General features: G+C 42.5%; 1 protein-coding gene across 3 annotated transcripts in view; it reads right to left on the reverse strand.

Annotated features, from left to right (window-relative positions):
* ADAMTS9 (ADAM metallopeptidase with thrombospondin type 1 motif 9) overlaps positions 1-27,465 on the reverse strand; it is a 162,711-nt gene that overhangs the window by 78,910 nt on the left and 56,336 nt on the right. For all 3 annotated transcript variants that reach the window (XM_045493434.1, XM_045493432.1, XM_045493433.1), the window contains 10 exons: positions 19,506-19,672; positions 19,284-19,413; positions 18,507-18,633; positions 12,528-12,738; positions 11,869-12,033; positions 9,426-9,590; positions 6,267-6,386; positions 3,305-3,409; positions 3,000-3,167; positions 925-1,194 (listed from right to left, as the gene is read on the reverse strand). In XM_045493434.1, the coding sequence (XP_045349390.1) occupies positions 925-1,194; positions 3,000-3,167; positions 3,305-3,409; positions 6,267-6,386; positions 9,426-9,590; positions 11,869-12,033; positions 12,528-12,738; positions 18,507-18,633; positions 19,284-19,413; positions 19,506-19,672 (1,628 nt within the window). The remainder of the gene's footprint in view (positions 1-924; positions 1,195-2,999; positions 3,168-3,304; positions 3,410-6,266; positions 6,387-9,425; positions 9,591-11,868; positions 12,034-12,527; positions 12,739-18,506; positions 18,634-19,283; positions 19,414-19,505; positions 19,673-27,465) is intronic.

Consider the following 27,465-nt stretch of genomic DNA (forward strand, 5'->3'; position numbering starts at 1 on the left):
GGTCCCTTGCTCTCTTACCCCTCCTGCAGTCCCATTAGACATGTCCAGTATTGCACAATATAATTATTTTGCGAAAAATATTTAGTGAAAAACCTAAAATTCAATATTTTTCAAGGTCTTCATCACGTGAAGGGCAATGCTAAGAATACTGAGAAAATTCTCACTCTGGGGCAGGCAGCGTGCAAAGCACTTTATTTCCATCGTCACATTTGTTCCTTACAACCTCCAGGAGAGCTGGAATTGTTGTTCACTTTGTTTTACAAAGGAGGAAACTGAGGCTCCTTGAGACTAGGCGGCATGCTGAATATCTCAAAATCTGAAAGTGTAGGTCGGTGGCTCACACAGAGGCACCTTCACTCGGAGCCTGTGCTGCTCGCTGTTAGATTCTGGTACTGCTCCCCTAAGCACCGAATTATCTGGACCAGTGATTCCCCTCAGTCCAGGACAATGATCTACTACTACAAACTATGCATGGACCATGCCACTTTGAGACTGCACTCGTCTAGAAAACAGCAAGAAGGAAAACCACTTTCATTAAGAGCTCCCTATCAGAAAACTTCCTCTGTCCTTTTGATTTCCTTACAGGTAAGAGCTGCCTGCCACCTCCGCCTCCGGGATCAATCATCCTGGCCCTCACGGTACCTCCTAGGAAGCCACCCGATGCTGTTGTCCAGCTGTGATACGCCCCCCCCGCCTCCACCCAGTTAAGGCAGCTTCTAGGTGGCCTGCAGGCACTATCGGGGGACAACTTTTCAGGGACGGTGATGAACCCGTTAGGGTTCACCCAAAACAAATGGGAATGTACAAGTCCAAGCCCTTGTGAGAAAAAAGGGCTTCAGAGGTGTTTCTAGTTTGTCTGCCCCCAAAGCTGCAAGGGCGAAGGAGAAGAAAGCAAAGTAGAGAAGGACTTCAGGGAATACTCACTGCTCCCCAGGGGCCAGTCCTCCACTGGTTTCCACCAAGCACATGGGTGCGGCTGGGGCCTGAGCTTCTGGGGCGGAAATCCTCGCTTTGGAAGGGGTGCTGAGCGAGACCGCTGTCCGGGGTCCGCTGAGGGCATGGTGAGGCGGAACAGTCCTGGTCGGTTTCTGGGATGTAGTCTGGATCGCACTCACTCCGATCAATCACGTGGTCACTGTAGTTGACACACACCACTTCCCGGGTCGCCCTGCCTTGCCCACATGTCACGGAGCACTACGTCGAACACCCAGAAAGAGAAAGGGTCGGTCATTGGCAGGCACAAACCCATCGGTGTGTGTTTTCTGTGAGTGGTTCAGCGCTCACTCAGTTGCCCAGACCCCAAACTCTGGCATCATCCGTGTCTGCTCCCTTGTCTTCCCACCCTGCAGCCATCTCACTGAGACACCCTGTCAGCTCAGTCGTCACAGACACCCCAATCCATCCATTCCCCACTGTCTCTGCTGTCACCTTCCCCTGCCAGGAGCACCGCAATGGCTTTTCAGCTGGGCTCCTGTTTACAACGTTGAACCCCTCCCTGCAGCCCTAGTCTGTGGTCCACGTATCAGCAACTATGACACTTACAAATAAAAGATCATGCCATTTCCTCCAGTGACTTCCCAACTCACTTTGAAAAATGTCCAAAGTCCGTACCTTGGCCTGGGAGGCCCTCTGTGATATGGCCACTGGCGACCTCCTTGACCCATCTCCTAGCACATATTGCACTCCGGCCAAACTGGTCTTATGGATGTTTCTTGACCATGCCAAGAACACTCTCTACTCAGGGTCTTTGTAACTACTGCTATCTTTCCCCGAACAACATGGATGCCCACATGGCCCACTCTCTCACTTCATTCAAGTCTTGCTCAGCGTGCTATCGGGCCTTCTCTGACCACGCTGTCTAAAAGCATACTCCATTTTTCCCTATGCTATTATGCTGCTTGACTTGTTTCTAGTACTTGTCAGTGTCTGTTGCTAAATCTCTCTATTTGTTGACTGACTGGAACCTCCATCAGAATGATCTTCATGAAGGCTAAGACTTTCTTATTTGCTGTTCATTGCTTTTTCTACACTAAGCTTTTACAAATATCTGGTGCACAGACAGGTGTATTTAATGGATGGATGGATGGATGGATGGATGGATGGACGGATGAATGGACTGGAAGCTCAAGGCATCAGAGTGAGATTATCTATCATTTATTGAGCACCTACTTTGTCCTAAGCAGTTAACATAGGCAATCTCAAATAATACAACATCTTTGTAAGATAGGTACTCTTTTGGGTCTTTTAAAAAGAAGAAATTGAGGTTCAAAGGCTTTAACCAGACTGCTCAAGGTTATGCAGCCAGTATGTGTCAAGATCTGGATTTTTACATGGCTCTCTTTGAATCTATTGCTCAAATTTCGTACTTATGTTATGATACTTAGGGAGATATTACTTCTCCATTTTCCTGATGGCCTCTCCTCACCTATCCTAAGCTTTATATTTCCCTATCGCTGGGATTTTTGCAAGGCAGAAGGCAGGTGCCGCCTGAAAATGAAGGTTTTTCTACTTTTACACAAGCCCATAGATGGTGCCTGGTGTGCACAGGAGGCCAAGCCCATAGCATTGGATGAGGATTCCCACTTCCCACTCTTGACAGAGAAGCCAAGAACCTCTGAACTTCAAGAGTCTGGGTTCTAGGAGGCACCCAGACTCAAGGTAAGAGGCTCTTTCCTGACTCCCCCTCTTCTCCCTGGCACTTTTGGTGCTCCACAAGCCTATTACATTCCGATGAGACCCAATCAACACCGGGTTTTCCAGTCAACCCAACAGGATGGGGCATCAGTCAACTGCACGTTGACTTACACATTTTAACAACCTCCATTTCTTGCACATCCGGCCAAGATTCATACCAGCCGCACACATATGAGGCAAAATAATTTAAATCATAAACTAAGTCCAATTATAAAACAGTACCCATTGACATTTGTGACCTGTCGTTAGTCATCCTCTATGGTTCCCCCAGTCATTTCCCAATTCCCAAGAATCCACTCGCTTACAGGGCTCCAGTCCAAAGCTTTCCACTGCCCACAGGGAGTGACAGAACATTCTTCCTTTGCCACTGGTCTAGGCAGAGTCACACAGGCGCTCTCGTCAGCCACAGAGCCGTCTTCGTCCCGACAGCTGACATATCTCATCCGAGTACCTTTTCCACAAGTGGCTGAGCACTGGGTGTTGAAGTAAGATAATGCAGGGATGTTATTGGACACGATGGTTCATTGGACAGCAACCCACTTCCTACAGTCAAGTCAGGGAACCTCTTCCTCCCCTTCCACCCTCTCTATGTCTGCCATCTATTTCTTACTGGTGTCCAAGACCCAAATCGCCACTGGGTTCTTGGTGCACTCTGCACGCTTCTTCTTCCTTCCGGGGCAGCTGGGGGAGGGTGACAAGATGGTAATTCACAGTCCTAGATGGGAGAGGGGGAAGAAAGTCAAAGTTACCTTGAAGTCAATGCACACTTTAAGGGTCAAGGTGAATAAAAATATAAGAGTGAAGAATTCTAAGACCTCAGAATTCTGGTAAAATCACATGGCATCTCTCGGCCCCAGTTTTTTTCAACTGTAAAATGGGGTATAATCTGGGTCACCTCATGAATGCACTGATATAGGGCAGGGATTTACTTGGTGATTGTTAATATCATATTTATTTGCCTGTTCATGTGGAAAGAAAAAAAGCGATTGCAAAATGGCACGTAAGTTAAGAAAGAAAAGGATATCCTTTCAAAACTGTCAATTGTTGGGGTGCCTGGGTGGCTCAGTCTGTTGAGCGTCCAACTCTTGATTTTGGTTCAGGTCAGATCCCAGGGTCATGGGATCGAGCCCCACATTGGGCTCCTCGCTGAGCATGGGGCCTGCTTAAATTCTTTTTCTCTCTCCCTCTGCCCCTCTCCCCGACTTGCTCTCTCTCTGTCTCTCTCTCCCAAAATAAAAAATATGTATCAGTTGTTAATTTTTAAAAATTCCAAAGACCAAATTCTGTTTTCACATTTCAATTAATTTCCTAATCAGAATTTGCTAATCATGAACTGGCTTTCTAGGTTTACCCAAAGAGAACTCCCGATGTTCTGATGGTCAAATCTAGATAAGAGGTCTGTCTACTCAATATGCCAATCCCTAGAATGTATATAAATAACACTCTTCAATCACTCAGAGGAAATCCCTATAATGAATTGAGGTTATTTGTGTGTAGACAATACTTTCAGATTTACAGATGGGAAAACAGAAGCACATACTTGCTCACAATTTAGCAAATACTCTTTGATTAAATACATATCCATTAAATTACTGAATGTGCCAGGCATGGTGCAAAGTGTGGTGAGCTCGGGACCGAGCCTGACATTAGGGAGCTTACAAACTGAACGGGGAAATTCTGCTACTTGGCTCCAGACCCTGCCTATTCTTCTGCCGGTGGTCCAAAGAAAACCACAGGAAACTTTTCCCACAGTGAAGAAATGGTCCATATGCTTCAACTGTGGGAGCCGCCCTGTACTCCACTGAATATTACAGAATAATGTAGAGAGAAACGAGTATTCTGAATCTCTAAGGGGGTTGCTAAATCCTCAGTTCATGACTATTCAGATGGAATAGCTAACATTTCACAGGCATTTAGCCTGTGGTGGCTTAGAGCATTTCAATAAAGTAAAAAAAAATAATAATAATAATAAAGGGGACACAAGTCACAAGTGGTATTTTATCATCGATCAGTGACAACATGAACAACCCTGCCATATTCCTGTATTTTTTGACGCAGACAGAATGAGGGCCCTCAGAATGGAATCAGCGCATTGGCCAAAGGGGGCCTTAGAGCGTGAGCTCTGGGCACGGTCAGGGTTCAAATCCTGTCTTCGGCAATTAGCAAAACTGATGTAGAAACCCAAGTCTTCTCTTTACATAGTCTCTTCCCATAAATGATGCTAAAATCATGGCCCATAAAGAGGAAGTAGTGGCAGTAATGGTCAGCTGGCTCTCTTGAGAAAAAAGGAGTGCGTGTGTGTGTTTGTAGAAATGCATTTACATGTATACACACACATATTACATGCCCATATACACCTATACATGTATACATATGTTTGGTTATCACAAAGTTTACTGATACAAAGGCTGTATGGTACACAATTTACATATAGTAATAAAATATACAATGCTTTCTTTTAAATTCCATGTAGCCAGTTGAGTCTCACAGAATCCTGTCGCTGATTTTTGCTGAATTCTTGAATCTGTTGCCAAAATATGGTTGTAATTGCTGAATGAGTGCACTTCAGACATGAATGAGAGCTGCTATTTTGTTTATGTTGAAGAGTAAGGAGAAAGTGGAACAAACAAGACCTATGTCAGAACTTCATCTACCAACGACGTGAATGACTTCTACACCGAATCAGACAATAATGTCCAAATACCGGAAGAATATTTCCTTGAAATTTGTGTGTGTTATTTCCAATGTAACAGCTAAAGACAGAAGACTCTTTTAAACATAATGTAGATTGCATATGAGTATCATTTTCTCCATCACTTTCTTAAGTCTAAAAACAATCAATTAACCCTCAATTATAGCATTTGCTGATTCCTGTGGTGTAAATACTCTCACCACAGCCAATTTCAAACTACCAGCTTGATGTCGATGAACACAGACTTGGGAAGAGATGTGCAATAGCTTACCATTACGTAATATTCCCACCACATGGACACACATGTAAATGTAAATAACCTCAAGGGCACAGATAATAGTAAAATGTAGTCAAGCAATGGAAAAATGTGAGTTTTGAGTATTTATCTGCTTTGTTGAAATATCATCTACTTAATTATAGGCTTATATTTTCAATTTTTACTAGTGTCTACATTTAGCAGCTAGCTCGCAACATTCCTGAACATTCACCAATCCGCTCCTGTGAGATGGTACAAGCCAGCTCTAGCACGTTGCTGCCTGAACATATAACACTATTTGCTCAGCCCTACGTTAAAATCACTAAAAAAAAAAACCCTCTGAGCTCAAGAAAACAAGACCAAACAATCAACATTTGCTAGCCAATGAAAAATCAGAATCAGACCTACCTACACTTCAAATAACCAGAGAAGAATGAAACTTGTATGTCCAAATATTAGATTCAAAATGTAGCCAACAGGTAAATCTGGACCATTTACTTAATCATCTGGTTACTCTACCTACACACTTACCCATTAGAGCACTTCCATTCTGACTGAACCACTGGGAAATTCTGGCATCCTACTGCCCAAAGCCAATCACTGGGCTGGACAAAGGAGACTCACCTGGGTATCAGTTGGTCTAGTGGCTGCATTGCAGTCATTGTCATCGACCACTGACATGTAAGTCCCAATGATGCACTTCACTGCCCTCAGCTGGTATCCTTGTCCACAAGTGACACTGCACTGAGGGAAAGAAATACAACAAAAGGGATGCACACGTTAGCAAATTTTCTCTTTCCTAACTTTCCTCATAACGTCCTATAAGAAAAAAAGTAGTTCCATCATAGTGGAGCAGAAGGCTAGCACCCAAAGAACCTAGGTTAAAGGGGGCAGTCCTGCTCTGCACAAATTATATTCAACGATTATCACTTTGATGGTTGGAATTCTTTCCATCTCCCATTGAAATTCTATGTGTAGGGGTTCAACCCCTTGCCTGTGACTCAATATACCCCTATTTCAACACTCACTACAAAGCTACAGTGACCAAAACAGTGTGGTACTAACATAAGGATAGTTATATACATTCATGGAATAGAATTGAGTCCAGAGATAAACCTGGACATCTATGGCCAAGTGATTTTTAACCAAGATGCCAAGACCCTTCAGTAGGGGGAAAGAATAGTCTCTTTAACAAATACCTTGGGGGCAACTGGCTGTCTATATGAAAAAGCATAAAGCTGGACTCCTACCTCATGCTATTTATAAAAATCAACCCTAAATAGATCAAAGAACTAAACCTAAGAGGTCAAACTATAAAACTCTTAGAAGAAAAGGTAATAGAAAAGCTCCACGACACGGAACTTTCTTGGATAATGATTTCTTGGATATTCTACCACAAGCACAGGGAACAAAAGAAAAAAAAGACAAGTTGTATTTTATCACAGTTAAAAATTTCTGTACCACTGGGCACCACCAGCGGAGTGGAAAGGCAACCCACCATGGGATTGGGGAAATTATTTGTAAATCATATGTCTGATGAAGGGTTAAAATCCACACTATAAGGAGCAACTACAATTCAACAACAAAAAGCCAACCTCATTAAAAAATGGGAAAAGAAGAACGATTAAACTGTACATTTAAAAATGGTTAAGATGGTAAATTTGATGTTATGTGAGTTTTAAAAAAAATTTTTTTTTAACGTTTATTTATTTTTGAGACAGAGAGAGACAGAGCATGAACGGGGGAGGGGCAGAGAGAGAGGGAGACACAGAATCTGAAACAAGCTCCAGGCTCTGAGCAGTCAGCACAGAGCCCGACGCGGGGCTTGAACTCACAGACCGCGAGATCGTGACCTGAGCCGAAGTCGGATGCTTAACCGACTGAGCCACCCAGGCGCCCATGTTATGTGGTTTTTTAAACCATAATTACAAACTTTTAAAAAATGGGCAAAGGACGTGAATAGACATTTCTCCAAAGAAGATACACAAATGTCCAAAAAGCACACGAAAAGACTCTCAATATCATTTGTTATTAGGGAAATGCCAAATCAAAATTATAACGAGATGCTACTTTACTCCCACCAAGAGCCATAATGTAAAAGGGGGAATATAATAAGCATAATTTAAAAGGGATGGAGTAGAGAAAATGGAACCCTTGTGTATTATTGGTAGGAATGTAATATGATACGGGTTTTGTGCAACACTGGCAGTTAAAGAGAGCAAAACAGGCTTCCCATACGATACAGCAATACCACTCCTGGGATACACCCAAAAGAACCGAAATCAGGTACTAAAACACATACTCGTACGTGAATATTCATCTCAGCACTATTCATAATAGCCAAAAGGTACAAACAACCCAAATGTCCAGCTTGGTATGAATGGATACACAAATACGGTACATCTGCATAATGGAAAATTAAGTAGCCACAGAAAGGTAAGAAGCACAGAAACGTGGCTTGGTGTGCTGATGGTTTGGTGTACACATGGATAAAAAAGACGCCCATCAGTTGTAAAAGATGTTATACTCAAATCTTCTCAGTGACTCTGAGCTGGCTTCTCTTTCTCCCTCTCTCTTTCTCTCGTTCCCTAAGAGCTACACAGATGTTGACAAAAAGGAGGCTGGATTTAGGAGTGTAAGAGACTCTCCTTGTTAGCGTAATCAGATATGATCAGCCATTCCGACTAGCGATGCTGTACCACAGGAGGGTTCAGAAGAACATCAGGTTCATAAAAATTGTAAGGGGGTAGTAATAAAGCTGCTCTCATTTATTGCATGCATCTTGGAAATGAAGACATAAATGAGAAGACTGGTTGCGGGTGGGCAGGGGGGCGGGGAGGGAGAGTTATTCTTCAAGAGATTGCATAAGTGACAGCAGACAGCTGTTTCGCTTCTCTCGGGAACTGGGAGTGCTACTTAAATAGTACCCAGAATGCTTTTGCTTCTATATTGGGAAGGACTTCATTTCAAGAGCAGTGGCTTCTCAGATGTGAGCCCAAGGGAGACTTCCACTCTCTCCTTTAAGAATAGCTCAGGTTCAGACTGTGGAACCGACACACTAGGGGATGGGAAAGATTCTTTCACAGCGAGATGATTCTGCAACTTTTGATCACGCTCGTTCTGTATGAAGTGTCTGACTGGTTTATGAGAGGTGAGCTTTGGAACCGTGACACGGGAGCCAAAACAGCCCTTCCAAATCCCGGTCCAGAACCCCCTGCCAAAGGCACTGGCCCCCATTCCGTAGCAACCCACAGTCGCATGCCGGACGGTAGCATCAGGGGGCACCTGGGTGGCTCAGTCACCCACCCAGCTCTTGGTTTCAGCTCAGGTCATGACCTCACAGTTCGTGGGTTCCAGCCCCGCATCAGGCTCCGTGCCGACAGCACGGAGCCTGCTTGAGATTCTCTCTTTCCCTCTCTCTCTCTCTGCCCCTACGCTGCCGACACGTGCTCTCTCTCCCTCTCAAAAGTAAATAAATAAACATTAAAAAAAAAAAAAAAAAAGATTAACATCAGCCAGACAGGAGATCTGGTGGGAATCTGTGCACGAAGACTTGCACGCGTATCTACGAAGGGAATAACCAGCTCCAGCGGGGAAAGCAGCAATCCCCAGACCTGGGGCAGAATGGCTGCAATGCTTCTTGCGCTCGATCTGGCGCCATGGAGGTCCAGTGCAAGTCACGAGCCCCAGCAGTTAAATCCCCACCACCGGAATGGCCCTCTGCAAGCCCTCTCCAGATAAGAAGGAAAGAATGGAGTTAAGAACTTTTATCGTTCAAAATACCTGTCCCCAGGGACCCGCCTGCCAGGACGCACATTCTGGCTGCTGACAAGTCAGTATGGAGGCTGGCTTGGTCTCAGGGTCACAGCTTCTATCGTTTAATCGATCTTCCCCAAACTGACACCAGACCTGGCGGTGCTTATGTCCTTTTCCGCAGGTCACCAGGCACTGTAATAAAAAGCACAGACAATCGGGGGTGTTTCTGAACAATGTGTTGTGGTTCCCAGGGATTATTCACGGGTAATCAGGAGGAACAGATGTGCTCTCTCCCACAGCAATTTGTAAATACGGCACGGCTCATTTTTCTCTCGTTCATTCGTTCATTCATTCACTCATTCATTCACTCCTTCTGTATTGATAAAGGCTCTGGACGGTGTCAAGCACAGAATGAACTCAGCACAGCACTACGCCATGAGATACAGAACTTCCCCAACCTACGATGGGCTTACATCCAGGTAAACCCATCGTAAGTTGAAAATATCCTAAGTTGAAAATGCACTTAATACACCCAACCTAAGGAACATCATAGCATAGCCCAGCCTGCCTTAAACGTACTCAGAACACTTACATGAGCCTACGGTTCCGCAAAATCATCTAACACAAAGCCTCTTTTATAATAACGTGTTGGCTATCTCATGTAATTTGCTGAATACTGTCCTGAAAGTGAAAAATAAAGCTATTGTGCGGGGACAGAATGGTTGTGGATATATCCACTGTTGACCCTCATATGGTTTTGATTGCATGGCTGCCCACTTTCACCAGAAGAGTATGGACCACAGACAGCCAGCCCAGGGAGAGATCCACATTCAAAATGCAAAGAACAATTTTGACGAAATGTGTATTGCTTTCACACCATTGTAAAGTTAAAAAAAAAAAATTGCGAAGTTGAACCATCGTAAGTCGGGGACCATCTGTACTGAAAAACAACATTCATGGTTTCCTAGCACAGGAGTTAGGTGTGGGGCTCAGCCTGGGTTTTAATTCCAACACAAACAGCTATAGGTACCAATGCAAGTGATGTCTCCATACCTCAGTTTTCTCATTTGCACAATGGGGATAAGAGTAGTGTCCAATGCAAAGAATTGTGAAAACTAACCGAAAAAATCCAAATAAAGTGCTTACCATATGTTCATTTAATAAATGTTAAATATCATCCTTATCAAATGCTCATTGTAGAACATTTGAAAAATACAGAAAAACAGAAGAGAGAAAACTATAATGATTAAAAAAAAAATCTCCCTACCCAGGGATAATCATTATTAACATTTTGCTGTTTTCTTCCCACTTTTTTTGGCTAAGGAATGTTGCACCATACTGAATACATAGTTAGCATCCCCCCCCCCACCTCCATTTTACCAAGTATTCTTGCAAAGGTTGGTTACTCGATTTGAAGTGGTCCTTTAGCTATCATTAGCTATCTAAGTAAAACTTTAACCCACTACCTTCTTTCATCTTTTTAAAACCAAACACTGGAGTTTAAGCTAAGGCAGCTTGTTAACAGAACAAAAACAGTGGGTTTGTTGTTAACTTGTGCAGGAATCAGACACTGTTAATCATATGCGTTCACTCTCAGCCATTTCAGGGGCATCTATAAGATCCTTTTAAGATTCGTATTTTATTTGCTGTTGAAAGGAAACAGTTAATACTGTGCTTACATGGTTGAGATAAGGAAATGGGCACAGAAGTTGTTCAGGGAAACCTCTTTCCCCACATTCCTGACTTGGCCCCCAAGTAAGGGAACTTCTGCTCTCCTTTCCCCTTGCTCCCATAAAGGAAGACGGAGGCAGTCACCTGCTTGGTGAGACTCTCACTGGTCTGGGTTAATAGTGAGTGTTAATACCACACCATAAAAGCAAGAAAAAGGCTCTTCCTTCTTTCTCTTGCTGTCCTGGGGCCACCTGTGCTAAGCAATGAGGCTTTGCCTTTTGCTTCATCAGGTAAGGGATGAGACCGGCAAAAGTCTGGAACCCTCAACTAGTCCTTTCTTTTCTAAGTTTTCCACTAGCAACTGGATGGGTGAGTCCACTAGGTTACTTACTGGGGTCGAATTATCTTATTTCACAGACGAGAACATAGAAAACCTCTTTTGTTTCTTTTTCTTTTTAACTTCAGTTCTAAGCCAGCACAGATTTCGGATTAACAAAGCCCTTGTTTTCTTTTACAATGATTTAGCAGGGGCTCAAAGAGGAGGAAAGGTAAGACGCAGGAACTTCAAAATCACCAACAGAAGCTATCACAGTGGGTGATCCGGCCAAACCCACCATGCCTCTGAGGTCACCAGTGGACCAGTCACATCCTGTACGGCAGCCATGGGGCAGATGGGGAACCACAGTTGCTTCCTCCGGGGTAGGGGGCAGAAAGGTGCAGCAGGTTTAGGTTTGCACTGAGCCGCAGAGACTCAAAGTACCACAGATGACCTGAGGAAATAAGAGTCCTCTTATCTTACCTCTGACCAGTCTGCTGACTTCCACTGTGGACAAGAGAACTCATTGCATCTCTGAATGGTGACTTTCTCTTGATGTGCGCATTTGCGATCGTCCAGTACATCATTGCGGGTGTTGACGCAAATCGCCCTTCTTCTCTGGCTGCCACCATCACAGCTTTTGGAGCACTGAAAGGAAAATGAACAAAATAAAACCGCTGCTAAGTTTCCTATCCAGCATGGTCAAGATCCTGGCTCTGCCGTGTGTCTCCTCCGGCCCTTAAGAAACACCCACCTACCCAACCCAATTCTAGTGATGATTTGGGGAGCATCTGTTCATGTTATCAATTTATTTACCAAGTTCATACTGAAGTCAGTATTAGTAAACGGACACAGGGAAAGAAATTTGGAAACGGTTTGCGGGGTATGGAAAAGGGGATTGGATGAGTTGTTCCACTGCCCCCGGTTTTCCACATGCCATGGTCAATGTCATATCATCAAACATTACAAATTGATCATGGTACTCTTTTCTGCAGAATGAGGTCAGGCATTATAAATCAATGTAGATAGAAAGTCTAAATGGGGGTTTCTCAATGCAGCCCTCACTAATCCATTAGTTGATCAGCCATCATTACTCAGACTTAGCATCCAAGAAAATGCTCATCGAGTGAGAACCGACTTACTTCAGTCCAGGCAGAATAGCGCCAGCCACCCGTGTTACATTCTCCTGAGCACTTTTCCCGGTTGCTTGGTTTGGGGTGACTGTTGCAAAAACTGTCGTCAACCTTCTCGGTCTTCCCATCTAGCCTGCTATATTTGGCACAGTAGATGTCTAGTGTGCGGTAACCCAAGCCACACTGGGCGCTACATTCACTCCTGCTGGCAATGTGCCACCTATGCATAAATAATGGGGAGAAACCAACATTTCTGTTAAATATGTATGTCCCATTTATAGTCAGCCGGTGGAAAAATTGAGTTCTTTTTTCTTCCTTAACTCAGATACCGCGAAACCCAAAGCCACAGTCAGCTACTGAAATCCAATTTTAAACCAACATATCCATGTATTTTTCATGGCTGCCAATGTACATGGAAGTCAGAGTGGAAGTCAGAGGTGCCATCTTTGTGAAGATTCTCCCTTCAGTCAATCTGAAGCTCAAGCAACCAAAAAGAGGAAAACATTGGAATTCAGCAGAGCAAAAAAAAGCAATTTTGTATTTAAAAGGCTCATGCAACTCAGCATTTCATTTCTCAAGAAGGCTGCTTCTAATAGACAACCACTGTTGGAAACTCTCCCGAGAAAGCCTCCTTCATAGGGGCCAGGCTGAAAAGCGTTTAGTGAATATCCTGTGACTTAATAAAGGCACGGATAGTTGGAGGGTAACTGTGAATTTCAAGTGTGCTGAACTCTGTATACGTTACTGTGAATAAAGACTAAGCTCCTTTTAGACATGGACCATAGTCTACACAGTTTAATTATACAATTTTTTTTAAAAGACTTACTTTTTTAGAGCAGCTTTAAGGTCCATGGCAAAACAGAGAGGGAGGTACAGAGGTTTCCCATATGCACCAGCCCCCACACATGCATACCCTCCCCAGTATCAACATTCTACCCACAGAGGGTGCATGTGTTAGAATCAATTACACTGACATATCAGCACCACCCCAAATCCATAGTTTACACGAGTGCTTACTCTTGGTGTTATATGTTCCATAGGTTTAGACAAATGTAAAATCACATGTATCCATCACTATCATATCATAGAATATTTTCACAAAAAACCTAAAAATTCTGTTCTTCATCTATTCATCCCTCCTGGCCCCATGATTATATCCTTTTAAATTTAGAATTGAATCGACAAATCTTTATCATCTTTGTATCCCTAATACCTCTAATGAGCCTTTCTTGGGACGCAAGCTGTACTCTGTGTGTGCTGAGGAATTGAGTTATTCTTAAACGCCCCGAAAACACAGTCAGTGCTTAAATTAAAGAAAAAAAAATCTTAAACTGAATAGAAGAGCATGAATAAATAAGCTTAAAACGTAGGTTGTTGGTTCAATTTAGTAATCAAAAAAGGATAATTTCTTTACATTCTTCATTTGAATGAAGTCTTGTTAACTGTCTCCTCAGAAATCGGGTGGTTTGCCAAATACAGGGAGCCTGAAGAATTCTTCCATCCACACCTGTCCAGGGGCAGGGCTGGAAAACAATGAGCACTGGCCACACGCTTATCTTGGAGTTTCTCACAAATGCTTAAAAGTAGGTCAGAGTTGACCAACTTTTACGCTTGGCATATAAAGTGGGCTACTGAGATTTTCCGTTAGAGTGACACAGTATTTTGGGATTTTGTTCTCACCGGAACATGTTAAATGAGGGATTGTAAAACAAAGCTTTATCTCATCCTGTCAAAGTTTAATCTGGGCAAACTCTCACTTCCCTGAGGAAGTGAGGCAAAAATGTGGTCCAATTCAACAGAGGCATCTGGAACTTTCATCTGCTCTTTGATTCTTGGCTACCTTCTCTCTGCCTTCATCACCATTTTCTCGTAGAAAGCTTATCCCGGGTAAGGGAGGTAGGAGTCCTGCCCCTACCCCCCAGCCCCCCACAAAAAACAATACACCCGTAGGTCAAGTGTAGTAAGTCTCACTGATATTCACACAATCCCTGGAATTTGAACAGAGAAGCTGGAAGAGACTGCGGAAATGTTACAGCATGGCCTTAGGAAAGTTCTTTTCAAAATGCGGTCATCCGCTTCATATTCTCTCCCTGGAAGGTGGTCTCAGCTTGAGTGTTTTGAATTCATTTGGGTCATTTCATGTGACAAATCATTTTATGACTATATTTCAGAGAGGCAAAGTGTTTATTATAAGTGGAAACAAAACAACGTATATGCCTCCGTGGGTGTGCCAGCGGCTGTGAAGTACATAAAACTAGGAATCAATTTGGGAACTACTGATTTAAGCAGGTTTCTGTATTTCAGGGCTTTCTCAGGGCCTTCCAAGTGTTAACTGACATGATGCATTTCCACACGGGAGGAGACAGCTGGTAAGGCTCCTCACGCATACTGGTTCTCCACAAATCATCTCGTGGAACTCGTGTTCCACAAACATGCTTTGGGAAAAACTGTTTAGAGTTTGATCCATCAGTAACAGTCCTCTCTCCAGTCTTTCAGTGTTTTCCACAGACATTCAGCAATAATTAGTACGAACCACAATGAAATGACAGGTTCACAGAGAGAAGAAAGACAGAACACCTTTGCTGGGGCTTGGTATATATTTTTGTACATTTTTCAGCGAACAACTTTATTTTTCCGACAGTCTATAAAATTCAGGAAGGAATGAGTCTGAGTGCTGACAAGGAAGCACGATCTATTTAATTTCAGATGCGAGAATGCACCTGTATAGTGGCAAGGGGAGGCAGGACTGCAGTTCCTTCACTTTCTTTTCTTTGATCAGCCAGAGGTCCTATTATCACCCAAGCCTGTTCCCAGAGCTGCTATCCCTCCTCCTCTACTTCTGTAGAATTAAGTACTTTTTTTTTTTTTTGAAGTATTAAAACAAGGTGGCTTACTCCAAATGGGGAATTTACAATAGCACCTTTGACACACCTACTTTATGAAATGAAGAGACTTTAAGCTCTGGTTTGACCTGGGTATTATGAAGTTATACCTGGGTGTGAACGTGAGCTCCAACACCCAGATGTTTCCAACACCCAGACAGGTGACTCAACCTCACCAAGCTTCAGTTTCTTCATCTGCAAAATGGGGGGAAATTGGGTCCAATTTACAGGACTACTCGAAACGATAAATAAGCTACAACATGAATAGCATTTAATACACAAGCCAGGCCTTCAAGAAGAGTAGCTGTTATCATTATAACTACCACCCTTGGTATTTTATTCTGCAGCCAAGTTCTAAGTATCATGTAGCTCCGCAGAAGCCAATAACACAAAGTTTGAGGAGAAACCCAGTTGAGATCTTTGGTATCATTCTACATAAAAGTCTCATGGACTTGAGGCTACCTGTAATCGCATTCACTTTGTCAAATTTGCTTTAATTTTTGTTTTACATCTGAAAGCTTCCAATGCAGGAGAAACTCTGGAGAACAATGATTCGCTAGCAACACCACAAACTAAATCGTGGCTTGCTTTAAATCTATTTGAAGTTAAGAATATTCATTTCTGGAAGTAATTGCTCAAACATCTCCACCCTCGCGTTGGTCCTTAGGTAGGCTTTCAGCAGGGTTCTTAAAGAATTGTTTATTTACTTAAAGTCACATTCTAGGACTTGAAATGCTTTGTACAAACTTGCCTTCCTTGCCACAGAAGAGCGTGTTTACAGTGCTGTGGGCAGGAGTCTCACAGCATGGGCTGTCATCATCTGAGACTCTACCACTCCCAGTGTGATTCTGCTCGTGGAGAAGTGACAGCAGGTGCCTTACTTATCCAAGTCAGGGGACAGGGATGAGGCACAGAAGTCCTGGGAGCCATTTCTATGCGCAAAGGTAGAAAAGCTTCACAGAACGGGATCAATGAGTAACCCTTATCATTGTGACTGAATTAAAATGGCTTTCTCCTAGGGTTTAAGAGTATAGAATCCAGGTTGTGAAAGACCACGTTTGACTTCTGCCACTTCAACTAATAGTTGTATGACCTCAGGCACTTTGTTTAACTTCTCTCAGCCCGTTTCCTTATTGGTAAAGTGGAGGCTAACTGTAATTCTTAGGTCATTATGTTGTTTGGGGGAATTAATAAAATATTAATTGCATAGGACATATATTAATGTCGGCCCTATATTAATTTAATAGGATAGTAATAGAGCCTTAATTATTTTAATAGGATATGATTATATGTAGCACATAAGAATATTACTTATATTCTATTAATAGGAAAATATATCTTAGTAAATGGTTGACGATTATGTTCAGAGTAGTGACCACCCCAAATAATATTAATATCAATTACTATTAATAATTATTAGTATTATTAATTAACCAATAATCAATACTAATACTCTTAATTATATTAAGTAATTATTAATACTAATAATGTTAATATTATTAATTAATAGTAATTCGTAATAGCAATTGATATTAATATTATTCGGGGTGGTAACTACTCTGAACATAGTAATCATCAACCATTTACTAAAAACTATTTTAACAGTTATATATTTTCCTATTAGAATCTAATTAATATTCTTATATGCTACATATAATATTATGCTACATAGAATAATCTTATATGCTACATATACTACTAATTAATATTAATTATTAATTATAGAACATCATTATTTTCAGTGATAATTTGATATAGGACTAATCTGAAAATGTCACCTTTCTCAATTTATTGAAGCTCTACCTCAGGGAATCTACTTACTAATTCATAGTTTTTCCCCTAAACTTTGGTGATTCAGTTCAGCAAATAGCTAACTAATTATTTTTCTGAAAAGACCTTAACTCTAATTCAACTAAATCAACTCAACTGGCTGAAGCAATGGGTTTATAAGTACATTACCTATAACAAGAATTAATATCGCAGAGTGCCAATGTCTGCCTTTTAATGTCTTGGGTTTTCTCTTTCTATAATGGCTTGTCAATGCTTTGCAACAAGCTCATCGAACAAGCAGGTAACTGTTGCTGGGTAGACATAAGTATAGCGGGGATGGAGAGAGTCTGGGTTTTGAAGTCAAAGCCACCAGGTCAGGCCTGGCAAAGATGTGGCACTCACGCCGTGGCACCCCCACCTACTCTCGTGACAGACATTACTAATTGATCACAGCACTCCTCTTTTCTCTCAGAGCCTCAAGAGGGCCTTATGATCTTCACTCCAGCACTATAGGTTGCCAATATCATTTGATCAGATTTGGCACCATGGCAAAGAAGCTGCAAAATGCTTTGCCACTTCCAAAAGGTAAGATCCTAACAATTTCCCACACCACTCCACACTGCTAATTTCTGTTCTGTAAAAGGAGAATTAAAGCATCAACTTCTGTTACCTGCATTTAACTGACATGCAGATTACACAACACAATACCCAGGCTATTTTAATATTTCAAACCTGACACAGTCAACCTAGCGGGTCAATGAGAAAGCTTTAGAATTCTGTACCCATTCACTATTTCTTGCCTCAGGTTTCCTATTTTCTTAAATACAATACAGAGTATTTGCGATACCTAGATATCTTCTAGCTATAGTTCCTTCTAGTTGCTTCCATGACTTTCTTGTTAGTGCCTGGCAACTTTCATATGCATACGATTTTTTCTACTGGGTGATACATACTCTGGGTGTATAGAGAACATCATACGGGTGCTCTGAGAAATGACATTTCCCCCTTTTCTGTTGACGTTCATACCAAACTTTTACGTAAGATGTGATTCGATCATAACAATACCTACGCAGAGTTGTGAAAGTCAAATGAGAACTTCTTTTGGCAAGTGCCATACTCTATTAGCTATTTTTAATTCTTAGGAGAAGAACAGGAAATCCGCAGGCATATGTCTTGGATAATTGGTTTCAGAGGGATGGAAAATTGGCTGAAGCTTATTTCACAGAAACACAAGGAAGGGAAGAGGAACTAAACACCACTGTCTCTTCCTTCCGTTCCTTCCCCTACAAGACCCTCACTGCTCATAGTAAAGACCATAAGCAAACACCAGCCTCACCTCAGGTCACAGTCTGTGCCGCAAGGTTCAGTAATGGGTCCTGGCTGGGGCAGCCGGTCACATCTTTGATCAGAAACCGTAAGCTGATCAGATTCCCGGGTGCAAACGGGTTTGCGCTTCCGCTCCCCTAGGCAAAGAAGAAAACAATCAGACAAAAGCACCCATTCTATAAACTAGTTAGTCCAGGGACTGACAAACATTTTCTGTACTGGGTTAATTAGTTAATATTTTTGGTTTTGTGGGCCTTATGACCTCTGTGACAACTACTCCACTCTGCCATTATAGGACAAAAGCAACCATTCATAAACAATATGTACACATAGGTGTGGCTGCATTCCAATAAAACTTTATTTATAAAAGCAAGTAGCAGGCTGGATTTGGCCCGCTGGCTGTAATCTGCTTAACCCCCAATTTAGGCAACAGGAAACAAGATAAATGACACGTAACATGACTACTAACTCCATGTCTCTGGAAAATCCAAGTGGCAGAACTGACTTTCTTGGCTTCACAATGTATATAAATCGTTTAAAAAGAGGAAAGCCAACAAATCCCGAATCGCTTAAAAAGAGGAAAGCCAACAAATCCCGAAACCCTTAAAAAGCTCAACTTGCTGGCTAAAAATAACCAGGAAGATGCAGGGAAGGGAGATTTGAGAATGCGTGCAGATAGAAAGTTTTATAGATCACATGTGTTTGGCTGCCTCCAAAAAAACAAACAATAAATAAAAAGAAACAAAAAACAGCTCAAATCCCCAAAACACAACCGAAAAGTAGATACCTTGGCAGGGTTTGCTGCAGGCTTGCCAGGGCCCGTGACTGTTCCAGTAAAACTGCTGGGGTTTGTCTTCAATTGGAATATTGAACGAATAGCGCACATCAGGGTTGTATAACTTTCCCACCGACAACACCTGGGACAAGTGGACAAAACGGAGACGATGTTTGCAGGTCTGGTGATTCCAAGTGGAAGGAAAGGGTGGTGGGCTCTTGGCCAAGTTTTTACCTGAAGCAAAAGTTCTTGTTCGATGCGGTCTGTGGAGTTAATTCTTTCCACGACATTGTCGGACCCGCTGTACTCTATCACAGCGTTCCCAATGCGGATTTCCCTTTTAGACATTGTGACCACGAAGTCTCCATTTAGCAAGAATTCACCTTTACTGCTTGATAAAGCTGTAGATGAAAAACGAGAATTCACTGATTTTCTGCCAATGACTCACTGTCTGAATTATGAAATAACACTCTGATAGGCAGAGAGTCAGAGTGCAAAGAATATAGACTTTTCGGCCAGACAGGATGAACTCAAAACTTAGTTTTGCCATTTGCCAGCTCCATGGCCTTGGGAACTCACCTTCCCTCTCTCAGTACCCATTTCCTTATCTCTAAAATGGAGATTAAAACACCTGACCCTGTAATTATATTACTGAAATATAATATATGGGTCTTATTAGCATGGCGTTTGATATACAAGCCCTACATTATAGGATTACTGGTGGAAGCAAAAGTCTCATGATTTGAAAATATGTACTAATGAACTGAACGTTACAAAATCGATTCCCATGCAAATATCCCTATTTTCTGTTAGGATTAGTTGAGCCTGTTGAATCTTTGTTAGTCTTCTTTCACAGATATTGAAATCTGAAACTTCACGGCCAACATGATGCTTAAATGTCACTTTTTTCACTGAGGTCAGCCTCCAATATGGCCCCAATGATCCCTGCCTCCTGATATTCACACCCTGTGTCGTCCTCTCCCACATGGAATAACACTGACTGTGTAATCACTGCGATTATGAGGAAATGACAGACTGTGACTTCCAAGGCCAGGTCTTAGGCATTGGGGAACTCTTCCTTGATTCTCTGGCTTTGGAGAAGCCAGCTGAACCTCCATGTTGTGAGAATATCCAAGCAGCCCCACTGAGAGAGTTCCTGTAAAGAACTAAAGCCTTCTCCATCAAAAAGAGTGAAATCTTGTCATTTGCAACAACGTGGATGGAACTGGAGGGTATTATGCTAAGTGAAATTAGTCACTCAGAGAAAGATAAATATCACATGACTTCACTCATATGAGGACTTTAAGAGACAAAACAGATGAACATAAGGGAAGGGAAACAAAAATAATATAAAAACAGGGAGGGGAACAAAACATAAGAGACTCATAAATATGGAGAACAAACAGAGGGTTAAGGGGAGGGGTTGCGGGAGGAGGGGTGGGCTAAGTGGGTAAGGGGCACTAAGGAATCTACTCCTGAACTCATTGTTGCACTATATGCTAACTAATTTGGATGTAAATTAAAAAAAAGAAAATTAAAAAAAAAAAACAGAAAAAAAAACAACTAGAGCTTTCTATCAGCAGCATCGAATGAGGCATTTTGGAATGGAGCCATCAGCCCCAGTCAAGCTTTTGGATGTGATCACAGCCCTAAATGAAGTCTTAACTGCCACCTCATGAGAGACCAAGCCAGAAACACCCAGCACTGCTGCTTTCAATTTCCTGACACACAGACATTGGAATATAGTAGACAGTTGCTTTCTAAGCCACAAAGTCTTGAGATAATTTGTTATGCAATAAAAGATAAGTAATATACCTTTCTTGATCATTCTTTTTAAAACTGCACCCCCCTCCCACTACCACACAGATTCCATACTTCCCATACCTTTCCCCTGCCCTTAATTTTCTTCCATAACACTTTATCCTCTCTCTCCCCAAACAAGAATGTAAGCCCCATGTGGGCAATGATTTCTGGACCCCTTTATGCACTGCTATATCTAGCTTCAAAAAGAGGACATGGTACCCCATCAATAAATACTTTGTTTTTGGAAAGAATGACTGGATCTACTGCACGTCTTGAAAAAGATGAAAAAATCAGAAAAGCATGAAAAGTCATATTGTCCAAAATATTGGCCAACTGAGAGCTTGATGGAGTTAGACCACTTACAAACTTAGGGAAAGTAAATACAGTGGACAGAGAAGATTAAGATGACAGCTGCTTCAGAAGAAATCATTTACCTAAGTCCAAGTGCAAGAGAGACTATTGAGAAAGTGAATAAAGCCCCAGAAAGCTTTAAAAATCTTTTTTAAATGTTCATGCATTTTGAGAGAGAGAAAGAGAGGGAGGGACAGAGAGAGAGGGAGATACAGAATCCAAAGCAGGCTCTAGGCTATAAGCTATCAGCGCAGAGCCCAAAGCGGGGCTCCAACTCACAAACCGCGAGATCATGACCTGAGCCGAAGTCAGATGTGTAACTGACTGAGCCACCTAGGTTCCCCAGTTCCAGAAAGCTTTTATAAAAATAACTCCTTTTCAGATTTTTCTGTGAAATTCAAACAAATTTAAGCAAAGAATGTACTACTCTGCTAGCACATAATTTAACTGGAAAACTTAGGTAGGAATATTTATCAATTGCTTTATCTTATCATCTAAAACCCTGGGCATGATTGACATGAAAATATAATTTTATTGAATGTAAGAAAAAACAAACTTATCTTCATACTACTTGATTAATTTCTCAAGAGAAAATCCCAATCATATCTTTCCCCCCTAGTATTTATTATACAATTTTGGTTTTATTTTAAGTACCACTTAATTTTTTTTTCAGTTCTACTACTCCTGGAATAATGAATACTTCTGAGTATTGGGCTTGACATAAAACAGGCACTCAATAAATCAGAGCTATTAAATATTTGGCCCCGAACAAAATATCAGAAAAAGGCCCTCTTACCTTTTATAAGTGGTGCACAATTAGTAAATCTCAGTAGGGAGAGAATCGAAACGCACAGGCCGTGTATTTAAGTGAATAAAAGGCATATGGAAATTTAACTCGGGCAGCAGGTAGGTTTCATCCCGGGTGCCAATGTCAACCAATTTATCCCAGCTGCTCCAGAAACTATGCAGCGGACGATTCATGAGGTCATGCCTCAGCATCACGTTAGTGACGTTGATCTTGGTTGTGGGATGGAGAGCCGAGCTGTCTTAGGCATTAGCCAGATTCTAACCTCTCTTTCACCGATGCAGGTGATATCTTGTCTTTTACCAGGCAGGCCAGAAGCAGCGTGTATGTAGGAGAGGTGTAGAGGGTTTAGGGCAAGTTGGCCTTGCGGAGATGCCTGAGGGCTGAGATGAGGCTCTGAACATTCTTGGTGGCTCAGTGGCACCAGGGTCCTTGTTTTCTTGGACATGGAAACCCCCAGAGTTCAGTCATTTGGACACTACACTGATGCAAGAACTACTCTTTCTAGGGTCACTGATCAAGCGCATTGAATTCTGTCCCTAATCTAGTACTTTACTTACCCACTCATATAAGCCCTACCTTGGTCCTGAGGGAAGAACGAGATACCTTCATATGAAATGGTTGGGAAGAATGTGGTAACAGGGAAAAAAGCTTTTAAAAACACAAACCCTCCAAAATCTTGGCTTCTTCTTGACCCCAAATCCTTTGATAATCCTCCCTACCTATACAACGCAGTTCAAACTCAGCATAACCTGCCTGGGTCTTTGCCAATCTTATCTTAATCTATCTTTCCAGCCACACTATTCACTGCCAACAATAAACCTCAATTTCCATTCATATCCCTAAGTCAGCCATACGTTTTTCTACACTGAGGTAGGAAAATGAAGTGGGTTAAGGGTGTAGGGTCTGAAGTCAGACCAGTAACGATTCCAACTCTTTCCACTTTCTGAGAAGTTTATGTGACCTTGGGTAAGTTACATAACCTCTCTAAGCCTCAACTTCTCCCTCTGTTTAATGGGTTTCTTACTGGATTGTTATAAACATTAAACAAGATAGTGCACACTGGCTGCAGCTGCTATCCGATCAGGATGCCTTCATATGCGCTGTCTTCTTACCATATCTTTACGGATGCCTAATTTAGGGATGGGAAAAGCATGACGTAAATATTATTAAAATACCTTCCCAAGGGAAGGTGATTTCTAATCATGGGAAGTCTGTCTCCAGAGCCTGTGAACCACTAAAATTTTCTAACGACGAGGTCAATGAACGTCTGTTAAATGAGTGAATGAATTCATGCATGCTTTCTCTAACATACAAGTTGAAATCAAATATGGTGAGCCACAGATTTGAAAAAATTTAAGTCATTGTTTTTGCCAGTCAAGTGACCATGGAACAATGCACTTTTATAACCCCAGGAAAGGTCCTGGCCCATAGTAGGTGCTCAATCAGTGACGTTGAAAAGAAGGAGTGATGGATCGGACCTGACATTTATGGCAAGGAGAACAGAGTGCTTCCAGGCAAATGACCGTTTCCCTGTCAGTGTAAACCTCTGACAGCCTTGTCTCCCCTGCAGCTTCTGCAACGTGACATCCACCGGCCATGCAAGACGCAGGAGTTGCAATGGGTCACTGATTGGAGGCGAGGTTGTTTCCATGGTCCCTCAGACATCCCGAAGCTGCCTCCTAATGTGGGTCATTTACACGGTGATGGCAGGACGTGCTGCCAGCAAAATCACCCAGTCCTTTCAAGGGAAGTCGCCTGCTGGCTACCCAGCTGATGTTTCACCAGAACAGGGGAAATGAGATGTCACAAGGCCTGTTCTGTAAATTAAGCGATAATCCAGTTTTGGTCGTACTCAAAGAGCAACCGTCTACCTCAGGTCCATTCTGGGGCTCCTCCCCAAAGTCTCCTGCCTTCCTCTCCGGCTTGTGCCAACTCGGGCCATGTTCCCCTTCCCTGCGTGCTCCTTCTCCCAGTAGATGGTGAAGAGGGAAAGAGATAGGAGTCGTCAGGTGAACTGAACTTCGTGCTTTATCTCCAACTGAATTGATTCCTGCCTTCCCGTTGCCATAATTAATCAAGAGCTAAGTGAACTGGAGACAACACGTATCATGGCAATGGCCCCTTTTTCTCCTAAAGAAACTCGAACATGGTGGCACTGGGTGCAGCTTGGCTCCAACCCAACCGGAGGGAGCGGGCTGTGTGAAAGGATGACCTTTGACAGGGAGACTTTCTGCTTCGGTACCTTGTGAAACAAATAGCTTCCTGCAAACAACAGTCTCCTGCCCAACCTTCCACTAATGCGATTAGGGGAGCTAATTTCCTGGGTTGGTTTCCCCCCCATTTCACCCATCAGAGCTAGGTTGCTACAAAGGCCCTCTCCCCTGGAAACGGCTCCCTCACCAACGCATGCGGAAAGAGCGTGGCTTGACTGGCCTTTAAAAAAATGTGAGGGAGAAGGATGAAGATACCTCAGCAATGGAAACAGCTGTGGGTTTTAAAACCTTCTTGGAGCATTTGCTCTACCTTCCTTCGGGCCGAGCGTAAATTTGTACACACCTCAGATTGGACGACATCATGTTCTTCCTCACTTGTTAAGAAGCCACTGCAATGTTCAAAGGCCCTGAGGTCTTGACTTTCACACTCAGTGAACTGTGACTGGCCATCTATGCCTGCATACTTCTCATTTGCTTCCAGAAAGTTCTTTGGTCAACAGGTGACTTTACCACAATATTCCACTAAAGAGCCACGAATGCCTCAGCCTGCATGTCCCAGATGACAAATCTTTGTGAATTTTGCTTTCATTCTTTACAAGGAGATTAAGAAACCTCCAATGAGGAATACAAGGTTATCAGGAAGCCTCCCCAATTCAGGTGCCTGGCCTGGTTCATGAAGTTCAATTGAACTAAGGCTACTACTTGGAAGATCTTTCCAAGAAGGGAAAGAAGAGAGAAGAATCCTCCTTTTCAAGGAAAAGAAAGAAGCAGGTCAACATGGCTTTTGACTTTCAGGAAATGAATTAATAAAGGAGGTTGCATGCGATGCTGCAGGATTTAATTAGGAAGTACCAGGGCCATAGCAGCCACATGTTCAAGTTTATAACGCAGGGCACGAAAAACAAAAACAAAAACAAAAACAAAAACAAAAACGCTTGACCTATTTTGCTCGGTGCTGAAATGAGAAATGTGGATTTCCCCCAAAAGTAAATTGAAAAGCATCCACAAGAACTTTGTTAATTGTTTTATAAAGTCACCATTCATTTGGATATCTAGGGTGGGAAAAAGGTGACGCAGTTACTGAGTGAATGATTCCAAGTGACACTCCGTGGTCTTTAAAAGAAGGGATGGTTCTGTATATTTACATGATAATCTCATCCCCCTGTTAAGCACATAGGAAACACCCGGTAAAGTTGGGGCGCCTGGGTGGGTGGCTCAGTCGGTCGGGCGGCCAACTTCGGCTCAGGTCATGATCTCACAGCTTGTGAGTTCGAGCCCCGTGTCAGGTCTGTGCTGACAGCTCAGAGCGTGGAGCCTGCTTCAGATTCTGTGTCTCCTCTCTCTGCCCCTCCCCCACTCACGTTCTGTCTCTGTCTCTGTCTCTCTCAAAAATAAATAAGCATTTAAAAAAATTAAAAAAAAAAACATGAGCATTGACCGTCTAACAACTGAACAATCATTTACTTAGCATGTATATGTATCGTCTTCACATCAAGGACTAAAGATATAAAGACACAGCCTCTGACCTTAAGACCCTACTGGTCATATGGATAAATAACAAACAAATTATCTCAGCTCAGCTCATGGCAACTCTGTCTTCTCAGGTGCTCAGGTAGAAATCCTGGCGTCACCCTGACTTCTTTTTCTCTCTCATATACCATATTCAATCTACCAACAAATCATGATGATTCTGCCTTCAAAAAATATCCAGATTTCAACCAGGTACTGTCACCTCCAGTGCTCCTAATGGGGACCAAACCACTAGCATCTCTCTCTTGGACTACTGCAATAATTCCCAACCAGTCTTCTTGCATTTACTCTGTGCCCTTCTTCCAGCCTAAGTGCTCCTCTGAAAACACAAATGTGATTATATCAAGTTATTCCTCAGCTCCCAACCTTCACTAGCTCCCCATGTCTCCCAGAGTATGAGCAAGTCCTTTCAATGGTTATATGGCCCTATATTATCTAGTCCTGGTACATGGTTAGCCTCATCTAGAACTCTCCTCTGTGCTGCAGCTACAGCCCCACGGGCCTCCCTCTATTCTCGGAACAATTTAGACATGCTCCCATTTCAAGGATTTTGCACTGGCTGTTCCCTCTACCTGGAATGCTCTTCCCCCAATCAACCTGTTTTCTCCTGCTACAATGCAAACATTTCAGCTCCATTGTTCCCAACTCATCCTCAGTATCCCAATTTCCCTTCTGTTGTTCTATTTTCTAATAGCACTTCCCACCTTCTAACAGTATACAGTTTGCTTATCTGTTAAGTTATTGCTTATTGTCTCTCTTCTCTCACTAAAAAGCTCCAAGGAGACAGTGATTTTTACTTACTTATTCTTTTATTTTGGCTTATTGTACCCAGAAGAGTGCCTGGCACATATTAAATAAGGGAATGAATGAATGAATGAATGAATGAATATACACTGCAGAAAATACTATGATGAAGTTGTGTATACGTATCATACTGGATTAGCATGTGTGGCCAAAGGATCATTGTCTACTTATGAAGGATTTCATGTAGATATTCCAAAATACAGATAGGGATTCTAATTTGATTCAACAAATACTCACTGACTAGCTCATTATGCCCAAATGTGTGGAGAAAGCCTCTACAGAGGCTGAATTCAGATAGATTAAATAGAGTTTCTGCCTGGACATTGTAAGAGAACAAGTACATTCATTTCTTTTAAAACGTGACTGCCCAGCCAGACTGCTGTGATTTCTTCTAGATCAGAGGGCAAGCCACGCTGCCTTCCGTGGCTTGGAGGAGTCTGGTTGTGCAAGGTGACCAGCTGAATCCCTTCAGTCATGACCTCACTCCCCTTGTCCTTCTCTTAATTAAAAGTGGTTGGGAAAATTTCATAATCACAGCGGTTTACAGAAGGACAAGTTGACGTGGGATTGGGCTGAGCAACCTGTTGAAATGAACACAGGGCTGTTGGCGCGTTGTGGTTTAAACAGAAGGCACAGACATGAATTAGTCATGTGCCTGGACATGAGAGAAGGATGAAGAATCTAT

Source organism: Leopardus geoffroyi, chromosome A2 (assembly GCF_018350155.1).
Source record: "Leopardus geoffroyi isolate Oge1 chromosome A2, O.geoffroyi_Oge1_pat1.0, whole genome shotgun sequence".
NCBI classification, from domain to species: domain Eukaryota; kingdom Metazoa; phylum Chordata; class Mammalia; order Carnivora; family Felidae; genus Leopardus; species Leopardus geoffroyi.